The 22,774-nt window shown below is 34.3% G+C and overlaps 1 protein-coding gene across 2 annotated transcripts in view; it reads right to left on the bottom strand.

Moving 5' to 3' along the window:
• RAD54B (RAD54 homolog B) overlaps window positions 1-22,774 on the bottom strand; it is a gene marked incomplete at its 5' end in the record, with an annotated part of 97,602 nt that overhangs the window by 46,738 nt on the left and 28,090 nt on the right. Inside the window, 2 exons of one of the 2 annotated variants that reach the window (XM_080802600.1) lie at window positions 10,803-10,945; window positions 14,746-15,119. The exons of the other annotated variant lie outside the window; for it this stretch is intronic. Of the exons in view, the coding sequence (XP_080658726.1) occupies window positions 10,803-10,945; window positions 14,746-15,119 (517 nt within the window). Of the gene's footprint in view, window positions 1-10,802; window positions 10,946-14,745; window positions 15,120-22,774 lie in introns of those variants that run through there. 2 annotated transcript variants of the gene reach the window in all.

Here is a 22,774-nt window from a genome sequence, read left to right as displayed (position 1 = left end):
CCCAGGCTAGTAGTACATGGTCTAATCCTCTCTTGTGAAGCTGGAAAGCAGCAGCTATCCACAACTCCCTGTCTACCATGAAATCATGAGGCTGAACAACTGATACACTCACAACCATTCTGTTTTTCATTGTCACTATTCAATAAACTACATGAGATGGTTAATACTTTATTGCAAAATAGGGTTGTGTTAGATGATTTTGCCAAATTGTAGGCTAATGTAAATGTTCTGAGGAACATCGGTTGAGCTAAGCTATAATGTTCAGTAAGCTAGATGTATAAATGCATTTTTTTAAAGATTTTATTTATTTGTCATAGAGAGAGCATAAGCAGGCAGAGTGGCAGGCAGAGGCAGAGAGAGAAGCAGGCTCCCTGCTGGACAAGGAGCCCGATGAGGGACTCGATCCCCCAACCCTGGGATCATGACCTGAGCCGAAGGCAGCAGCTTAACCGACTGAGCCACCCAGGCGTCCCCATAAATGCATTTTGACCTATGATATTTTCAACTTATGATGGGTTTATTGAGACATAACCCCATAAGTCAAGGAAGATCTATACTCCAATCCGGCTTCCAGTCCAGTCCTCCCTCAAAACCACCCTTGTTAAAGGTCATTAAGGAGTTCCTTGCCAATATTTTTTGGTATTTTTGTCTTGTCAGAGTTCTCAAAAGCATTGGACAATGTTGACCACTTCCTCCTTGAAATACTGGACCCTATTTTTACAGCTTTCCTAACACATTTCAATTTTTCCTTTTACTTCTTTGGCTGCTTCTTCTAAAACATATTTGCCAGCTCATCAGACCTGAGTTTTAGACCCTCTTCTCACAGTGCCCTTCTCCTTAAATTAGTTCATCTACTCGCATGGATTTAATACCACCCTTGCATAAAGTTGTATTTTTTTTTCTCTAGCCCAGATCATGACTCCAGATCTGTGTATCTGTACATAATTGCCTCTCAGACCTGTCTACATGAATGTCTCATAAACATCTCAATTCGTCATGCCCACTTGTCTTCTCTCCAAAAATTGCTCCTCCTTCAGTTTTCTCATTTCTCAGAGTACCATCACCCTCATTCATGCCAAAAAATTGGAAATTATGCTTGACATCCTTTACTCTCAGTTCCACAGGCAATCAACCACAGATTCAGGTGATTCTAGCCCCACGTGGCTCCCAAAGCTCTGTACTGTTCGCCTTCTCCATACCCTCCCCTCTTCCTCAAATCACCATCTCTGATCTGAGCTACCGTACTACTGTACGATCTTCCCAAGAGACCTACTGAAATCTTCTCTTGCCACCTCTACTCCCTAAAACCATTTTCCATATTCACTATATATTTCCATTTTTAATGTAAATCTGATTATGTATCCTTCTTAAAATCCATAAGTCTTGGGACGCCTGGGTGGCTCAGTTGGTTAAGCAGCTGCCTTCGGCTCAGGTCATGATCCCAGCGTCCTGGGATCGAGTCCCGCATCGGGCTCCTTGCTCAGCAGGGAGCCTGCTTCTCCCTCTGCCTCTGCCTGCCACTCTGCCTGCCACTCTGCCTGCCTGTGCTCGTTCGCTCTCTCTCCCTCTCTCTCTCTCTCTGACAAATAAATAAATAAAATCTTTAAAAAAAAAAAAAAAAAAAAAAAAATCCATAAGTCTTAATGGTCTTCAAGAAAACATACTACTTCTAGCCAAAAGGCCAACTACCTCTTCCTCCAAAATGCTATTCTAAATTACCTTCTGTTCACACTGCCATACAATTTAAATTTCCCTTACTGCCCAGCTAGATCTTGCCTTATTATTTCAGCATTATCTCAGCAGTTAATTATGTGACAAATTATTTAATATTAGCCTTCCCAACTAAACTAGTCAAGGTTTGATCTTGCTCATCACCATATGCCCAGAACAATAGGTACTTTCCAAAACTGCCATTTTGATTCAAAGAACATTTGACTTTATGCTTATAAAAATATTAAAACAGAATCATCTTAAAATTAATTTTCATGAGAAACTAGCTTTAGAAATTGACTTTGAATTCATCTCCTTTGTTGTCCATTTTTAGTTTCATTTTTATGAACTGTTACTTCCAGGATTATCTTCCACATAAACTTTTTTTTTTTTTAAGATTTTATTTATTTATTTGTCAGAGAGAGAGAGAGGGAGAGAGAGCGAACGAGCACAGGCAGGCAGAGTGGCAGGCAGAGGCAGAGGGAGAAGCAGGCTCCCTGCTGAGCAAGGAGCCCGATGCGGGACTCGATCCCAGGACGCTGGGATCATGACCTGAGCCGAAGGCAGCTGCTTAACCAACTGAGCCACCCAGGCGTCCCATTCCACATAAACTTTTTAACGAAGATTTGATTCCTCAGTCACTTTTTTATGAATATTTTCCTGACTATAGCTTTTGCAAACAAAAAGTTTTTTTTGAGTTTTTAAAACCCTAATTTCTACCAAATGCAGTTTTGCTAAGTCAAATTTTGAATACATAAATATTAACAAAATTGTATTACTCCATCAGTTTCTAGTCAAGAAAATTTATCCGTTTTTAGATAACTGGTAGTTGTCATTTGTTGATTACTTTTCTTTACCAGCTTTGAGTTTCCCAGATAAAGTCTTACAGGTTCGTAGGATTAACAAAAAAGATGGGATGCTCGATCAGTTTTTGAACTCTAAAAAATTTTGTGGTGTACAATTTTAGCCATCTTTAGTTTTGTCTTTGCACTATTTCTACCAGTAGTAGTCAATGTGCATTGAATGACTGATAATACCATTTTGCATTTTTAAAAAAATTATTCCTAGGGCCCCTGGGTGGCACAATGGGTTAAAGCCTTTGCCTTCGGCTCAGGTCATGATCCCAGGGTCCTGGGATGGAGCCCTGCATTGGGCTCTCTGCTCAGCAGGGAGCCTACTTCCTTCTCTCTCTCTGCCTGCTTCTCTGCCTACTTGTGATCTCTGTCTGTCAAATAAATAAATAAAATCTTTTTAAAAAATAAAATAAATTTAAAAATTATTCCTTTCTTTTATTATGTTATCCAAGAAAACAATGTGATTGCTCAGGATTGCTGTAAAACAAGAGTAAAAAGTATGTCTTCATCAAAATGGCTGGAAAAACATCCAGGCAAATACCCTGTTAAATTCCCAGAGCCGAAAGAGTTGACTTGCTATGTCCAGGACCCTCCTCGTGCCAAGAAAAAATAAACAGAACAAAAGACAATAAACTGAGAAGTCAGAAATTACTTATAATCAACTTTGAAATACCACAGATTCTCAGATATACCCTTTCTTCTGTAGAACAGTAGGAGGAGAAGAGCATGAACTAATCTGCCTGGGTTTGAATCTTGAGTTTTCCCACTTACAAGCTAAGTGACTGTGGACAAGTTACTTACCACTCTATGCCAGTTTATGAATCTGTAAATGAATGTAATACCAATATCTACCTCACAGATTTGTTTTAGGCATTAGATTAGCTATTATATATAAAACCCTTAGAACAGCACTTGACATAAATACTTCCTAAATATTAACTGCCATCATCATCATCTGGTCTTGGTTCCTTTCCCATTTAGTCCCATTTTAAATGTATGCCATTAAGGCAGGGAAGAGAGAAAATTTAAAAAGTAGAATAAAGATATTGGAAACTGAACACATAAGGAACAAAACCCTCCCTCATCTAGACTACTTGTAATACATAAAATATTGATTAATTCGCTACCCTCTAGACTAATCACCCCTAACAATTCCACTCCAACTGTAATTTTTATTTTTAAACTTGGTTCTGATCTATTTTACCCTTGACCCTGTAAGGTACTTCACAAATCAATACCAAAAAAACAGTCTGTATAAATAAGAGACTTGAATGCCTATTAGCAAGATTCATAAGTAAGAATGTTCAAAATCATGCTTTGATAAAAGAGGAAGAGGGAGATACTGCCATTTTAATACTGATAGCAGATATGATCATCTTAATGATTCCTAAGCATAGTTACTCTACAGTTGGATGGCTTAATTATACATTCCATATATCCAAGCCTTTAGTATTTTCTTTTCTTGTGGCGCCTGGGTGGCTCACTGGGTTAATCGTCTGCCTTTGGCTCAGGTCTTGGTCCCAGAGTCCGAGGATCAAGCCCCAAATCTCCCTCTCCATCTGCCTGCTGCTCTGCCTACTTGTGTACTCTCTCTGACTCAATCAAATAAACCGATAAAATCTTTAAATGTTTTTCTTCAAAAATTTTCAAATACATTGTTTTCAATAGAACAAATAGAATTTAAAATGTCTCATCTAGGGGCGCCTGGGTGGCTCAGTAGGTTAAGGTCTCTGCCTTCAGCTCAGGTCATGATCCCAGGGTCCTGGAATCGAGCCCCGCATCAGGCTCTCTGCTCAGCCAGAAGCCTGCTTCTCTCTCTCTCTCTCTGCCTGTCTCTCTGCCTACTTGTGATCTCTGTCTGTCAAATAAATTTTTAAAAATCTTAAAAAAAAAAAAAAGAGGTCTCATCTAATCAAATTCAACAAAGAATGTAAATACTCTCCCAAACTGTATTTGAAAATTACTAAAACATACCAGAATTTTATCATATATTATCATATAGACGTAATATAAAGTTTGAAACATAGTTTTTATTACACTAAAAAATTTGCAATCATTAATATACAAATTCCTCTGAACCAGTTTTATCTTTTTTTTTTTTTAAGATTTTGTTTATTTGAGAGAGAAAGAGCACAGGCTCACATGCACACACATGAGCAGATAAAGGGGGAGAGGAAGAGGGACAGAGAATTTCGAGCAGACTCTACACTGAGCACAGACCCCAACCTGGCTTGATCTCAGCACCCCGAGACCATGACCTGAGCCAAAACCAAGACCGACACTTTACCAACTCAGCCATCCAGGCACTCCCATAGTTTTCTTATCTAATAATTAGAGAGATTTAATGTCATCTAAGTATCGTTATGAATAAAATAAACCTAAAAGATCTTTCTTGGCATTAAATATTTTCAGAATGATACTTTATGAACATAGCAGGGACTATACATTTCATCACATTTCTCAGTACCTCTTGTCAAAGCATATATGCAGTAAAGGCTAAAATAGGGGAAAAAAATCAATAAAACTACAACATTTCCAGATATCAAAACTATCTGCTCAGCATTTTTTTTATTTTATTTTCTGCTTAGCATTTTAAACTCATCTAAAAAATTAGAAAAGTTATTAATTTCAATTCTGACATCCAATCGTTGAGCATGCACAGGTTTATTTAAAAAAAAAAATACACTGTTGATGAAAGTGTAAAATGGTACAATCACTTTGGGAAAATGCCTGGCAGTTTCTTAAAAACTTAAACATGTAGATTTTCCCTAATCCAGCATTATGTCCACAACAAATTTATACAAGAATACTCAGAATCTTTATACATAATAGCCATAATCTGGAAATAGCTCAGAAGTCCATCAAAAAATAATGGATACATTAACTGAGGTATATTTATACAAGGGAATACCATTCAACAACAGAAAGCAATAAACTATAAGAGGATGAACAAACATAGGTATTAAAAACATTAAGATAGGTAAAAGAAAAGAGAAACAAAGGGTATATACTGCATGATTTCAATTATATAAAGTTCTAGAACAAGCAAAACTTATCTATGATTTTTTAAAAATCAGAACAATGGTTGTCTGAGGTGCCAAAGGATTGATCAGGAAGGGGCAAGAGAACTTTCTAGGGTAATGATAACATTCTAAATCTTGACAGGGATCTAAGGTACACAGGTAGAGTCACCTGTCAAAATTCATTGACTTGTACATTTCACGTTTGCAAATCTTATCTCACACACCACTCACACACACACATATTGAATTCCAATTGATGATACTTCTGCTGAAGTGTTTAGTGAAGTCCTCAACTTGTTTTAAACCGTTTTATTTTTAAAAATGAATTGATGGATAGATGGATGGATGGATATATGATAAAGCAAGTATAACAAAACAGTAACTGCAGAATTTAGGTGGTAGGCATATGAATATTTTTTCTATTTGAAGAGTTTCTTAATCTTCGTAAGGTAAGTTTACATATAATTTTAACACATGAAAGATGTACTAACAAAGTGTAAGTCTAATGATATATCTATTTTAGTTGAAATTTGGGGGGGTAATTTGGGTGGTATTTTTATTTTATTGATTTATTTGGCTTTCCACTACTTACAAAGCAACTGAAAACTAAAAATAAGATAAATTCAAATTATAGCTACTAGTTTAATCAACTTAAGATATATAAAAATATAATGAATCAATTTCTCAAAATCATATGCAAAGATTTAGCTTGACCATTAACATTTAATTAGGCTGCATATCTTAAGAATTTACTTTTTTGTATTTGTTAAGTATGACAACCATATTTCAACTCATTATTTTTAATTATTTACTATCAAATTCATCATCAAATACTTAATTGATTTTGAGAATTTGTGATTTTTAACATTTGAAAAAATATATTATGATAGTTAGACATGGTACATTTAGTATCTATTATAAACAATTATTTAAATAAATATACTTCAATTGTGCCTCATCAAAAAATTTTACCTCAGTGGTACTGAATTCTTAGTCTTACGGCACATAAAGAATAGACACAGCAGTACAATGTATTACCCTGTATTTAAAAGAGTATGTATTAACAAAGCATTTAACCACCATCATCTACAGTATATATTAAATACAATTTATCACACTATAAATTATTTAAACATGTCTATTTAAAATTTGACATTACTCTAAAAGAAGGCACATGGAAAATAATTCATTGTCTAAACATTTTCACATAAGTAAAGATACAATAGGGTAGAGTAAAATCTTTCAAAAATGAAGTAACAGGGGCACCTGGGTGGCTCAGTGGGTTAAAGCCTCTGCCTTCGGCTCAGGTCATGATCCCGGGGTCCTGGGATCGAGCCCCGCATCGGGCTCTCTGCTCAGCAGGGAGCCTGCTTCCCTTCCTCTCTCTCTGCCTGCCTCTCTGCCTACTTGTGATCTCTGTCTGTCAAATAAAAAAACAAAATCTTTAAAGAAAAAAAAAAAATGAAGTAACACCAAGTTTATGTCTCATACAAAAAAACAAAGTACTTAATTTGAATATTTAAGAAATCTAATGGCATTTTTATTTTTTCAATTTTTTTAAAAAAGATTTTACTTATTTATTTGACAGAAAAAGATAGAGAGAGAGAGAGAGAGCACAAATAAACAGAGAGGCAGGCAGAAGCAGAGGGAGAAAGACACTTCCTGTTGAGCAGAGAGCCCAACATGGGGTTCGATCCCAGGACCTGGGGATCATGACCCGACCCAAAAGCAGACGTTTAACTGACAGAGCCACTCAGGTGCCCCTCTAACAGCATTTTTAGCAATGAAAGAGCTTCATTAATTTTTTCAGGTTGCCATTATAAATTGTACCTAGTTTAAAAGAAAATCAAGTTGTAGAAATAACAATGTGTTGTAGAAGTTCACATGGATAAGAAAACATAGGAAGGTGGCAAAAATAACCTATCTTAGATGAAATAATATTTTGCCTTAGCTTATTTTTCAAAGTTAATATTCTTTTACAGAATCAAGTCTACATTTTGAAGATAAAATCACTCTTCCCTATGTTTTCTGACATTACATTTCAAAGGTAAAGCTCATGGCATTTAAATTTCTGCAAATTAAAATTAAATAAGATTGACTTGGAAAAAATGGGGGCAGTAAACTCCCTGAAATAAGTATAATTCTGGTATTTAAACATATGCAAAAATAAAGTTTTTTATTCTACTCAGTCCCTAAATGCTAAGGAATCTGTCACCTGATACAACCAAAGAAACAACGCTGGAGGGAAAAATGACGGTAGAAGACTATGTTTATTCTATCTTACGGAAAGCAAAAAAACTTTCAAGGGCAATCTTTTATGTACATTTTTACCTTCCACACTGATTTTAGAACCTAACCACACAAATGTGTGTTGCACTTTTTTTGAACACAGAAATCTCCTAGAAACATCCCATGGAATTCTTGTTCCACAGAACAGAGTTTGGAAAACTGATGTAGCCGCACAAAGTCAACATTCAAATTGAACATTCCCATCAATTCTGAGGAGTAGCATGCTGAGGTTATATATGAATTCCATTACATATTAGTAATTTGCTTTCAATAATTTCATAAAGTTAAAACTGACTACTTCAAGGATGTATTTACTAGAATTATATTGTAAAAATATTAAATTAGAACTATAAGATTCTAATCTCTTGAGTCCAGTGTTTAGGCGCAAAGAAAAGTTGTAACAAAAAGATGAAAACTACCAAATAGAGATATAATATTATATAGTCAAGGCATTTTTATAATAAAATATTTAACTCTAATAGCAGATATAAAATACCAATGAAATTAAGCAATTAACAAGCTAAAATAGTACCAGGAAAGTCCATTTTATTTTTATTCTATTTCAATATCCATAACCTAAATTCTGGATTTAATTTCCTCTCACTAAATGCCCATCCCATAAATGCTATTATAACACTAATTCAGAACTCTAATTTATATCCCTCTAATAATCAAAAGCCTTCAATGACTTCCCATTGTACATTCAACTGTAATTATTTAAAAATAGCATTCAGTGTAATCCATAATGTGGCACCAACCAACTTCCAAACTGATGTCCCTCAATTCATCTTCACCCATGTCTCTTTTCAGTACATTTTTTCTGAGACTCTAGTATGAGTTAGGCACCTACCTACATTCCAAATACTCTGTTCTAATGGTTTTCAAACATTAGCTTGCATCAGAATCTCTAAAGGGTTTATTAAAACAGATTGCTGGTCTACACCTCCAGAGTTTCTGATTCAAAAGGAATGGATTTACACTCGTCAAAAAGTTCTCAAGTGATGTTGATGTTACTGGTCAGCTCTACTCTTGGTGAACTATTCCTCTATTCCAAAGGCCACAAACTGGAAGCCCACTGGCTGAATGAGGCCCATTCACATGCATGTAGTGTTTTTAAAACATTTTGAATTATTTGCAAACATTTTTAAGTTGAAAAATTTCACATAAAAATGCAGACTTCTGGCTTACTCCTGCATGTAAAAAATCTGCTGGAGCTAAATAGTAGCTACTCATTTAACCCTAGTCCAGGTAACAAAGCCTTAACTGGCCCTCTCTACACCCACTTAAAATCACCTGGCCTACCACGGTATTTGTGCTTGTACACCCTGATTCACTGTTTCCCATTCTCTATGCCTTTTTCCACATTGCTCCCTCTGACTTAAACATCCTTTTCCACTATACTGAAACTCTATCTACTCCATTCTAAAACTTGGCTTAAAAAAATCCTTCCTCAACAAAGTACCAGCAAAAATGGAATATACATATTGAAGATTTAACTTAAATTTAATGTGTGCTTAAGAATTGAGATTTTATCTATTTCTGCAAATACTAAAATAGCAGTATTTACAATAGTATTAGATTAAATCATAACTATTTTTTGCTATTTCTATGTAAAATTTTAATTTTGTTCATTAAAACATTTTTACTGTGACTTTTACTGTAAAATAAATGTCTTTCAGAATAAGACATTAAAAATGAATTAAGACATTTAATCTTATAGCCAAAATATACAACTGTTCTAAGATAACATTTATTTTGCTGGACAAGAAAGGAAAGAAGGTTGGGAATAAATGATACAAGTTCCCTGGTTCTGTAACGTAAGAATCTTTAAAAGCAATTGTAATGAAATAAACACTTCCATAATTTTTTCATAAGGAAAACATTTTAGTGGATTTTTACTTCTATGGAACAGCAGAGGGGGAAACTACAAAGAAACAAAATGTGAGTACTGGTCCTTGCTCTGCCATAAACGGCTTTGTTATATCAAGTCACTAAGCTCTCCCTGGACCTCAGTTTCATTACCTCTGAATCAAAGAGGTAGAAAAGAAGTGATTTCCAAGTACCTTTCATCTCTAAAATCCTATCACTTTTTCAAAAACAGGAAAGCATAAAAATCAATGTTTTATAGGCAAGCTTCTGTTAATCAGGCTCCTAAATTAGACTGACTTAAAAACCTTGAACTACAGCTTTCAAAGCTCTAATTTAAAATGTCAAAGACTCAGAATTTTGAAAGAATACATATGCTTGTATATCTATTTATGTGTGCTCTAATCTAATGATCAAAATAAGAAATCTTTTGTAAGGCCAACAATCGAACTTCTTAGAAAAAAACTGAAGACAAAATATATAATCATGCCAACCAATCAATAAGTTTTAATATATCTCAAGAGAAAATTAAATAATTAGAAAATCATGTCTAAAAAGGTTTTTTCACAATTGAGATTAACACATTTTTAAGAGTATGTATTCTGCTTCAGGATATTCCCAAATGAAAGTAATTTGGCCAAAATTAAAATCATCAAATTGCAAGACTGAAAAAAATATTAGAGACTATTATATTCAGGTAGATCATGCCGTAAGCGAACTGCTTTCAGCTTCTCCACTTCAATTTTTGCTCTTAGCAGCTCTTCCTCTAGCTGCTGCCTTCTTTTCAATCCATCCCTCTTCTCCTGAACATACAATCCAAAATTTTTTTGATTTTCTAAAATTATCTGATGCTCCTCTTTCAGCATTTGCAGAATCTGAGGATCATACCCTAATTGTGACCTAAAGTGTTCTCCACGCTCATGCCGAAAAAAATCATCTCTCCTTGGGATAGAAGATGGAGACGATGTCATTCTCATATCAACAGAGGAAAGTGACGGCGACAAAGATCTCTCCATAACATGTACTAATTCATGGTCTTCTCTTTGTTCTAAAATATCACTCTGTTGAGAACTTAAAACCAGTGGAGGAGGGGGCTTAATGTCTTCTTCTTGCTTCACCTCCACTGTAATAGCAACTGGATGGTGATCCAACATTACCTGTAGTGAACTCGTACCAGCCTGTGCTTCCTCATCCAAGTTTGCACTACAGCACACAAAAAAGCATTGTAAAATGTAAATCAAATGAAGACAAGAGTATATTTATAGCATATTTCATATTTTGTATACATCAAAGTGTCAAGCTTTAGAGCTATAAAGAAAATTGTGAAACAAAAAGAATTTAATCCTTGGAATAACAAATTAAAGTAACTACATTTAAAACTTCAAAAATATATACACACAGCTCTTAACCATCCTTAACTTTAAAAATGAGTTCTTAAAAGGACAAAAAATTACAAATATTACCCAAGGCCAATGAGGTAAATAAAAAGAAAAGCCTTTGTTAATGCTTTCAAAGAAGATAGCACATGTTCCTACTACCCTGATATTCTTAAATGGTATAAAGGGCCATTTACTACACTTTGGGTCTGCTATCCTCACACCTTAGCCCTAGATCCCCTGCTTCTGCTCTCCTAGATTGATTAAAAATCTAAAAATCACCAAGGTCTATGACTTCTAGGAGAGTGGATAGTCATCTATGGGAGGTACTGATTTCAACATCTGTCCAAAAAAAGAAAAATAAAAATCAAGTTTTTGTATGTCTTTGGATACATATTCCCAATGATCAGGGTATTATCCTAATACACAATTCAGATACCACGGCAGTTATCCTTTACCTATTCTAAACCACTTGATCTACTGCCCTTTCAGTCTTCAAGCATAGTCAGGTAAAGTTCACAGAGAAAGGGCTCAAATTCACCACTCTAGCCCCAGCACCTAGCATAATATACTGTACTTGGAACCTCATAAGTGCTCATCACATGTTGAATGACTGAAAAAAATGTTTTTTTTTAATGAAGTATTTTTAACTGGCTTATAGACTATATATTGAAAGTCTGTTAAATTTACAAGTAATTTCCATAAAATATGCACTTCTATTAGAGAAAACTAGTTTCAGCATAATTTAAACTTTGACGTAACATTATGGGTTATGACATAAATACAATGTATCTTAAAATTCTACTTTTTAAAAAAAGAATTTCATAAATAACATAAAGCTACTAATTAAGAACATATAATCTTTTTTCTTGAGGGTTCTCTTTAAATTTATGCTTTTGCCTAACTCAAAAGTAAGTTATAGAGGGAAAGAGATTATTGGAACATTAATGAAAAAATGCTATACTTAACATTAAAGAACATTTTACAAATGATAAATAAGTAACAGTTAAAAATACATTCATTCTACATAGATGATTAAAATGCTGGAACAAGTTCAAGCAGAACATAAGGAAAAAAATTAAAACTCCCTATATATCACTTACTACTGGCATTAAATTGCCAAAAATATCAGGTATTTATGAGATAACAAAAAATAATGATACATTATGAAAAATCTATTTGTAGATTACATAAATTCCTTAATTTCCATTCTTTTTGTCATCTTACACTTTTCAAAAGAAAAATAATAGAGTATCAATGTAATTCAAAGTAGAAAGGTTTGCCTTTATTAACATCCCTAAAACCTGGAAAGGAAAAAGTTAAAACTACAAATGAAAATTAAAGTTTTAAAAATCTACATAATTACTATCCAAATTAGTATGTACAATGGAGTATAAGACTCACTATTAGACATAGACATTATACTCCCATGTAAATTTTAAAATGCCTTTTATCTGAAATATCCCAATCCATTTTCAATGAAACATTACAAGTAGGCATAACAAAGTAAAAAAAAAAAAAAAAGTTTTAGAGAAGGTCACAAAAAAGGATAAACAGAAGGACTTCTAAAATTTATTAATTTTGAAGATCAAACAGACTCCAAAAACACCCAATATAATCTGATACTAGAGAGAGGTAAAAATGAAGACATATATCAATGCACTATAGAGGCAGCCTTACAAAATAGGTATATATCTTTAAATACGTTAAGTATATGCAGTAATATTTCCTTAGTAAGAATGGAGAGTTTGGTGAGATTAACAGGCGTATTTATATAGAAGCATTATTAAGATTATCAATTATAAACTTCTGAGAATTAAGATTCAAGATGATGTCAATCAAATAAGTAATAAGTACATTAAATATGTAAATAAATGAAAATGCTAATATAGAGAAAATGGCAATTTGGACCCTAACTCAAATAAGCATTTAAGCAGCCTATTTCAAGTATTCTTCCCTTTAAAGTATGAAAAGTTGCTCTTGCTTAAAGAGCAGGTTTTGAGATGTATAAACTAAGTAACTCATTTTATCAGGGCAATGTTGCTATCCCAAAAGACTGATTGTAAATATGGTTACAAACAGTCAAAAGGTAAACAGATACTTGTATATTATTTCTTTTCTATACTCACTGTATTTTTAAAATATACAACTAATTAAAATTACAATTTCTCTGTATAGTTTTCAAATTATAAAAGCCTATACTTAATGCCCTAAGGGAGTTTTATACCTGTAATGCAAAAGTCACTTTTCTCTATGATTTGAGGGGGACAAATTTTTAATGAGTAGTACTGTATAAAAGTTGTACTGTGGAGTTTTCTGGAAACCCAGCAAATAAGGATTTAATTGTTTCTCATCACAGAGAACATTTTAAGCACTGATGAATTAACATACTATATCCAAGTTCCAGATTCGCAATGGTGATTTTTTTTTTTTACTCTGTTACCTACTAGAAGTAAGCAGTATATGGTAAGAAACTGGTCACAAAAAAATTATCCTAGTAAATTATAAAAATAACAAATAAGTTTGGCTAAAAAGTTTTTCTCTTCTGTTTCTCTAACTTCAAAAGGATTTCACAGGTAATCAATAATTTTGCTTATATGACTCTTCCACGAAGAAGAAAACATTGTAAACGTTTGTTTGAAATGCCCCTTGACTAACAAGTTTACAGCTTGTTTAAAATAACCCTAAATGGTTCAGAAAAAGAACGCAGCTGCCATTTTTATCTTTTGCCAGGGGTTAAAATTTGAATTAGTAATAAGTTTGGAAGATTCCCAGGCAAGTAGTTATGTAGGGCATAAATTTAACAACAGCAACAAAAAAGAACAACAGCAACAAAAAAAAAAACTTTCTAACCCTATAAGAACTTAGTTGCTTATTCATATATCAAAATTCATAGTTTCATATCTTTGCAAAATAGTATGGGAGAGTTTACCCCTTTCCTGTATGACTAAGATCAAAGTGAAACTAGACCATTAATGAATAAAAACAACAAAAACTTTTTATTAAGTAATCTGAATTCCTAATTAAGCATCAAATTCCTTTCCTTCTATTTATCTTTTTCACTTTGAATATGCTGGAAAATAATTTAAACTGTCTAAATATATACAATGATGTCATTAATAAATGTAGTATATTATTGATTTAAGGTTTTTAGCTCAGTTAATATTCACTAAGTGTAGACAGTAACAATTCATTAAAAAAACAAGGGTGCCATTTCTCCTGAAACTGCTAATTTTACATAAAAATGAAAATTCCAGTGAAATATAATCTTAAATGAAATAAGAAAGAGATATCTCTCAGGAGCTAATTAGCAATTTAAATTTAAAGCTTAAAAAGTTTGAGATTATGTTACAAATTTCATCCCATTTATTCCTCCCTAACCTTTACTTTTAAAAACTACATAGAGAGAGAAGGGGGAGGGGAAGACAATAAAAAGTGGCTTAAATCAAATGCAGCAGAAAAATTCCTTATAGCCTCACATTTCTTTTTTAAAAAAGCAAAACAAAGACACTATTCATTGCTCCCGTAGTGGGGATGCTTACTATGCATATCTCTATCACAACTAAGCCAGAGCCCAATAGATAGGAGGCGCCATAATTTTCCACAAGAAAATAAAATAAAGCTTACCTTTGTATGTGGTTCCTGTCTCTTACCAGGCAAAAACTGGAAATCTGGGGAATCATCTCCATAACTTTCTTGGTTGGCTCAGAAATATTGCCTTTAAAATCTGATTGGGTCTCTTTTTGCTGCAATAGCTCCTGTTTGGCATATTCTTTGAGCCTTTTGTAAAGGGTGCGTAGGCCCTGGGCTGTTCGAGGAGGGCGATCTACTCCAATTGCATTATAGTTTACAGCTATGATATCCCAACATCTATTCTTTTCCACTATTACTGAATGTTTATTAGTGTGTTCTTCGAGAATTTTAACATATGGCTTCACAAGCTTTAGCAAATCAAGCTTTTCAGATAAGGTAAAATTGGAAGATCTAGCCTTTCCTACCATTGTTCTTTTCAAATTAAGTAGGCAGTTTCTGAAACCACCATGCAGCAGCCTTCAGCTCTGCTCAGCTCTTTTCACAAACAGAAAAAGATCAGGCTTAACTAGGCTAGCCTCATTTAGGCCCACGCCTACAGGGGAGGGTTTATTAAAATTCCTCCAGCTTAAGCTGACGCAGGTTCAGGAAATCTGCTTAAGCCAAGCCTGACCTACATAAAGCTTCTCACTGAAGAAGACAGGAAGGCACAAGCAAAACACACTTGTGTATAAAGAGAACAGCTCGAGATAGGATTTAATACACAAAGGTCTAGAGATAAACATGGAACACAGCTAAAATTTAGCTAATTTAGTGAGAATATCCAATTTTCACACATGTATGCCTAGCTGATAGACTGAAACTGCATTGCAGTATCACTTTAATAAAAACAAAAGAGGAACTGTTTTGTGCTATTTGTTTACAAATCCAGTAGACAGGAAAATGAAAAACTATAAAGATATGAGTGATGAATGTAATGATTCCTAACAGAGCCCCTAATCACTGTTTTCTGAGCTGCTGTTCTCTCTTACCAAATCTGCATAATGCTGGTCCTGCTGTCAATCAGGAATTGCATATCCTCTAGCTAGTTAGGTTACACCCAGACTCAGACTTCACAATAAAGCTAAGCTTCTCCTTCATTTTACAGTCTACGGTAGCCACGTTTTTTTCAGTTACTTAGGAAAAAAATTTTGTTCTGAAAAGCAGATAAAAATTATGTTTTTAGCAAGGGATTATTCTAGCTATAATGTATGTGAGTATGCTAGTCTCCTTTATCATGTGTAAAAAACACCATTCACAGTGAGAACAGAATAATCCTGCCTTAAGACTGTACACACACCAAAAAAATGGCATTTGCTATTATTAAAGAGCACGATTTTTATTTAGCTATATTCATACAATTTGGACCATTTAAAAATGAGACACCAGGTCAAAATGGAGTCACTCATGCTAAGTCCCACCTCACCTGAGACTTAATTACAGTTTTGGCTCTCCCAAAAATGGAATCTTAAACCAGTCAATCAAGAACTATGTGATCAGCCCTAGTGAGGTAATTGGCCCAACAAACTCCTTCCATCTCCTAAAGGAAAGTGAACACAACCAACCCACTTTTTGCCAGGATAATTTCCTTGTGCCCACTCACTTCTGCCTATGAAAGTCATTCATTTTGTAGAGCTCCTTTCTACCTATTAAATGGGATGCTGCCCAATTCACAAATCACTGAATAAAGCCAATAAGATCACAATTTACTCCATTAAATTTTGTTTATTAACAAAAGTAAACAGTTAGTCTAGCCATTTGCAAGGCCACCAGTTTGCAAACTTAGAATGTATTTTCTAATCCCTGTCTGAAAAAGGAAATGTATGCATAACAATATGTAACAATGTAACAAACAAGATTTTTAAAAAAGCCTATTTTCTTCTCATATACAAGTGTAGGGCAGGCCCACAAAAATGGGCCACTTTGGCAAGAAGATTACTTTGGGTTCAAAGCAATCAAAATCCAGCAGATTCAGGAAAAGCTTTTAACCTTCCCCCACAACTGCCTAAATTTTACATTGGAAAGGAGCCTGTACCAGGAAGAATGCTACTAATAGCAACAGCTCCTTACTTAAGAAACATATCTACTGTATCTCTTTAACAGGGCAACCTTTGTTTTCCATACATATACTCTCACCTTCCCGCTAAAGGTCTTGCTCCCCTTTGTAGCCCAATACTCCTAAACCCCCTCCTTAGCTCAGGATGTCATATAAGCCTCAAGTTCCCTGTCTTTGGAATCTCATGTCTGTGTGGATTCCCTGTATGTACAAAACCAAATTTGATTCTCTCCTATTAATCTGTCTCATGTCAATTTAATTCTTAGTCCAGCTAAAAAGACCTTGAAGGGCAGAGGATATTTCTTCCTCCCTAACAGTCTTTAAACAGTTTTACTGCTCAGTAAATTGCAGAAAATAAAAATGCAAATGATGTTTGTCCATAGAGATGCAAACTGAAAACTGACCCACCCCAACAACCTGACCAAAGTTACTCAAAGGAAAGCAAGAACACAAGATATATACTGTCTTTAGATAATACTTTGTTATTTTTGGAATAAATAACTGGTATTATATTAAAAATGAAAAATACTAGTAAAAATATGAAAAACCATTAAATCTCACTAATTATCAAAAAATGTATACTAAAAGTGATTTTCATCCACAAAGATTCGCAAAATTCTTAAGGACTGAATATGTCAAGTGGATTATGGTGCAGGGCAGAGTTCTCTTTGGTACTATTCATGGGAGTGTAAAATGGCATTTTGGATTGCGGTCTGAGAGTATTAATATTTTACATGTGTAAAACCTTCTAAAATTGCAGTAATTTTACTTCTCAGAATCTAACTTAGAAAAATATTTAAATACAAGGAAGAACAAAGCATTCTATAAAGCTGCATAGTATTGAAGGCAATCTAAGAGCACATCAGGTGGGGACAATTAAAATCACTAGCATACACCCATACTACGGTCTACTCAAGGCAGCACTAAAACAATAGAGGCAGATTTCTATGTATTGATAGAACAAGCTCCAAAACACATGGCAGATGAAATGAGCAAGTAAAAGAAAAATACACACAAATATAATGCCATTATGTTTACCAAAAACACCCAAAGCTAAATATTTCTGTAGGTACAAGAAAAAACATACATAGGTACAAAATGTAGGTAGGTACATACATATGTATGAAAACGCACACCCAAAACATCTGGAACTCCATTATCCTAATACAGTAGTGCTAAGAAAAGAAAACCACAGGCCCTAAACAGTGTCACAAAGACCAAGTTCCCAAATTGGGGCTTAATACCCAAACTAATTGCAATTTCAAACTCCCCCAGAAATGTGGCCTTAACTGGTCAGTCAGGAAATTTTTCTTTCCACCAGTGCCAGTGAGTCTGTCATCTGGGTCCTCTCTCCCCTAGAAATATGAGGTACTCTCCATAAGACCCGTTCCCACAGAAAACAGCCTTCTCAATCCTTTTCTTTTGCTAGTAACTTTCTTGCCCCTTCCATTTTATACAATGACTTGGAGTGCTTCTCTCAACTTGCTAGGAGGTAGTGCCCAATCCATGAATTCTTTAATAAAACGAATTAAATCTTCAAACTTACTTGGCCAAATTTTGTTCTTTAGCAGTAACCATGAGCCATGTATGGCTACTGAGTATTTTATATGTGGTTAATGGAACTTGGAAGGTAAATTTTAAATTTTATTGAATTTTAATTAATGTAAACTTGAAATTTTTAAACCGAAGCAGCAAACTTTACTGTTTTGGTAGGATTACTGATTACATACGATACTATTCTTCCTAATATTATCAACAAGATCATCCCCTTTGACTAAACTTTAGTCAGGCTGCTCAGCCCTCTTCTCAACTAGGTTCTGGCCTTGGCCTAGGCAACATGCCAGGCCCAGATGTGGCAAGAAACTACTCTGGATACCTAACCAAATCCCTCACTACCTCCACCCTGATCCACTCATTCTCTTATCTTGCCCACTGGCTATAAAACCCTGTTGAATTGGGAGTTAAATTCAATCTTTACCCTCTATTGCAATATTTTGAATAAAGTCTTCCTGACTATTTTACTTGTCTAATGCAGTTTTTCTTTGACATTACAAATAATCACATCACCAGTGTAGTCAATCTTTTTCTTTCTTTCTTTCTTTTTTCTTTAAGTAATGTCTACATCCAATGTGGGGCTTGAACTCATGACCCCAAAGATCAAGAGTCTACCAACTGAGCCAGCCAGGCACCCCTCTACCAGTGTAGTCAATCTTAACAAATTGATTCCATCTGAATGATTTTTTCCTATGCACTGACATAACATTTAATGGACTTGTATGAATACTTTATGCAGATAGTACAAATTAAAATGATATGCTGTGTAAACTATAACTGATTATTAATCTGAAATACTACAATTTTAATTGCATTACAGTTAAATTATTTTTCTAGCCAAAAAAATGAGAATGGGGGCGCCTGGGTGGCTCAGTGGGTTAAAGCCTCTGCTTTCAGCTCAGGTCATGATCTCAGGGTTCTGGGATCGAGCCCCGCATCGGGCTCTCTGATCCTCAGGGAGCCTGCTTCCCTTACCCTCTCTCTGCCTGCCTCTCTGCCTGCTTGTGATCTCTGTCTGTCAAATAAATAAATAAAATCTTTAAAAAAAAATGAGAATGGACAAATTATTTAATATAAGAAAATATACTACTGATGCAGAATCAAGTGGAGATGCACAAACTAGTACCCTTAATGGAACAATGAAGAAAAAAAAGACTGAACTAAGTCATTATCACAAATTTCACATAAACGTTACAAAACAATTTGATACAGGAGAAGAAGAATAAACTGTTCACTGTGTAAAAGGATTTTAAAGGTTATACACTAGACAATATTAGGAGACATTGTCAACAAATACATAGTGAATCTAACAAGAAGTTTCCTCTCAACAAGAATGGATGAGGTTTAGTCACCTCAAATCAGAATTAAATATCCAGAAATATTTTTAAATAATATGTAATAAGATCTGAGCCTACAACTTTGGCCTGCCATAAAATGGCTTGGTTTCTTGCACAAAAAAAGAAAACCATTTTTAGATGAAGAGCTGGTGAAAAAAAATTTTATTTTAGTCATGGAAATTTCGTTAGAAAAAAATTTTTTTGTTTGGAAAAAATTTTTTTCAGATAATATTTTTAGGGGCATCTGGCTGGCTCAGTCAAAAGAGTATATAACTCTTGATCTTGGGCTTGTGAGTTCAACCCCCACGTTGCCTGCAGATTTACTAAAAAAAAAAACTAAAAGATGTATTTTTGAAATGAAGGATCAATTAAGCTAATAACGGCCTATAGAATATAAGACATAACACACCAAACATTAACTGATTCAATGATTCAATATTTTTAAAATTATAAGTACTTTTCTTTAGATGTAAATGAGTTGTACAATAAAAGAGAGAAACTTTCTCGTGAATATTTGATTTGGGTCACATTTTATCTCAAAGGATTTCCAAATTTACAAAGAAATGCTATCAATTTATGACCAAATATCCATGGCATAGATATTTTTGTATCTTCTATGTCTGTTGAAGAAGAATTTAGTGAGATGTGGGGAAAAAATTCTACAATAGATGGTGCTCATGAGGTTAAAAAGCCTGAAATTTATTGAAATTTTAAAACAAAAAACTAACGTTTGGGGGCACCTACTCAGTCAGTAGAGCATGCGACTCTTGATCTTGGGGTTGTGAGTTCGAGCCCCATGTTGGGTAGTGCTTACTTTAAAAGATAAATGGGGGTGCCTGGGTAGCTCAGTCGGTTAAAGGACAGACTCTTGATCTCAGCTCAGGTACCGATCTCAGGGTCATAAGTTCATTCAAGCCCCACGTTGGGCTCCACACAAGGTGTGGAGCCTACTTTTTTAAATAATTAATTAACTAAAATGTGGATTTATACAATTTAATTTTTAAAAGAAAGAAACTAGGGGTACCTGGGTGGCTCAGTTGGTTAAGCATCTGACTTTGGCTCAGGTCATGATTCTGGAGTCCTGGGATCGAGCCCCACACCAAGAGGGAGCCAGCTTCTCCTTCTCCTCTCCACTCATGCTCTCTCTCGCTATCTCTGTCTCTCTCTAATAAATAAATACTTAAAAAACTAATGTTTCACTTATGACTTTGTTCCACAAACATTATGAAAATATTGTACTCAATTTTTGGAAGTAAACTATGAAAACTATCCTGAATATTATTGTCAAAGCCATTTAGAATATGTATGTAAACGCTATGATCACTGCCAATTTATTGAACCGGTAAAAGAAATAGAACACAATTCATTTAATGATTGTTTTTGTTCTTCACCAGTGTTCACTGGTTGAGTCATGGAAGATTTTATAAAGAATTATTGTATTATTAACTCAAATTCAATATTTTTTTGAAAGAAAAGGAATGCTTGCCAAACATTCAATAATCAAAGACAAAAAAAATGGTAATACAATTTGCATTTTCTAATCAATATCACACTGTTGTATGAATGAACTAAATTTGAAGTTTTGAGGAAAAGAAAAGTATATTTGTGACCTGGTTAGATAAATAAGAAAACATATGTTTAAAGTGAAAATTTTCATGATGCAAATCTGTGAGTGTATAGATTTTTCTCATATGAATCAAAAGAAAATTTTAATTAAGAGTGATATTCAGGGGCGCCTGGGTGGCTCAGTGGGTTAAGCCTCTGCCTTCGGCTCAGGTCGTCTCAGGGTCCTGGGATCAAGCCCCATGTCGGGCTCTGCTCAGTGGAGAACGTGCTTCCCCCCTCTCTCTCTGCCTGCCTCTCTGCCTATTTGTGATCTCTCTCTGTCAAATAAATAAAATCTTAAAAAAAAAAAAAAGTGATATTCAAATTGCATGCAAAAGCTACAAGAAAATTTTGAAAAATACTTTATTGATATTCATAAATTAACTTATGATATGATGTTGATATTCATAAATTAGCTTATACAATGATCATTTGAATTCAATGTTAATAATACAGATCTGACATAATACATTTACTTAACTTGGACAGACATACTTTTGAAACACATGATTTGCTTCCAAGTCAAATTGATTCTTCTAAGATAGATGAACTAGTTTTATAGATGTAGATTTGAATATAAACAACATTTTTAAAACTCAAGATAATGAACAACTTTTAGCTATGTTTAGAACTTGGGTATACAAATCTATTTTTTCAATTGTATTATCAAACCTAAATACAGATCAATAATTCACAATTAAAACTCAACATCCAAACCAAGATGTATATATAAATACATACCAGCTTTCTAAGACTTAGTACTAATAGTAACTAATGTATTTTTTTTTAAGATTTTATTTATTTATTTGACAGAGGTCACAAGCAGGCAGAGAGGCAGACAGAGAGAGATGGGGAAGCAGGCTCCCCGCCAAGCAGAGAGCCCAATGCGGGGCTCGATCCCAGGACCCTGAGACCACGACCCGAGCCGAAGGCAGAGGCTTAACCCACTGAGCCACTCAGGCGCCCCAATAGTAACTAATGTATTAATTATACATTGAGATGATATACATATTGAGTTAAATAAAATGCATTTATAAAAATTAATTCCATCAGCTTCATTTTACTTTTTCTTAATGTGGCTACTAGAAAATTTTACAATCTATATACACGATATAGATTATATATAGACAACAGTGGTCTAGAAGGATATGTACCAAATTATTGACAGTAACTAGTACTGGAAGGAAACTGACTTCAAGGAAAACAGTAAAAAACTATTAATTTAACTGTATTACTATAAAAGATTTTTTTTTAATATTTTATTTTTTTATTTGACAGAGAGAGAGAGCACAAGCAGAGGGAGAAGCAGGCAGAGGGAGAGGCAGAAGCAGGCTCCCCACTGAGCAAGGGAGCCCGATGCAGGGCTTTATCCCAGGACCCTGGGACCATGACCTGAACTGAAGGCAGATGCTTAACTGAGCCACCAGGTACCCCTATTACTAGAAAAGGCTTAAAAATATACTCATGTATTACTTACATAACCAAAACCAAGTTGTAAATAATTCTTATAAACTAAGAAAAACAATGCTATAGA

The sequence above is a fragment of the Martes martes genome (assembly GCF_963455335.1).
Source record: "Martes martes genome assembly, chromosome: 4".
In the NCBI taxonomy this organism is placed as follows: domain Eukaryota; kingdom Metazoa; phylum Chordata; class Mammalia; order Carnivora; family Mustelidae; genus Martes; species Martes martes.
The sequence above is the reverse complement of the archived record's forward strand: the minus strand, read 5'-3'. Positions and strand labels throughout refer to the sequence as shown.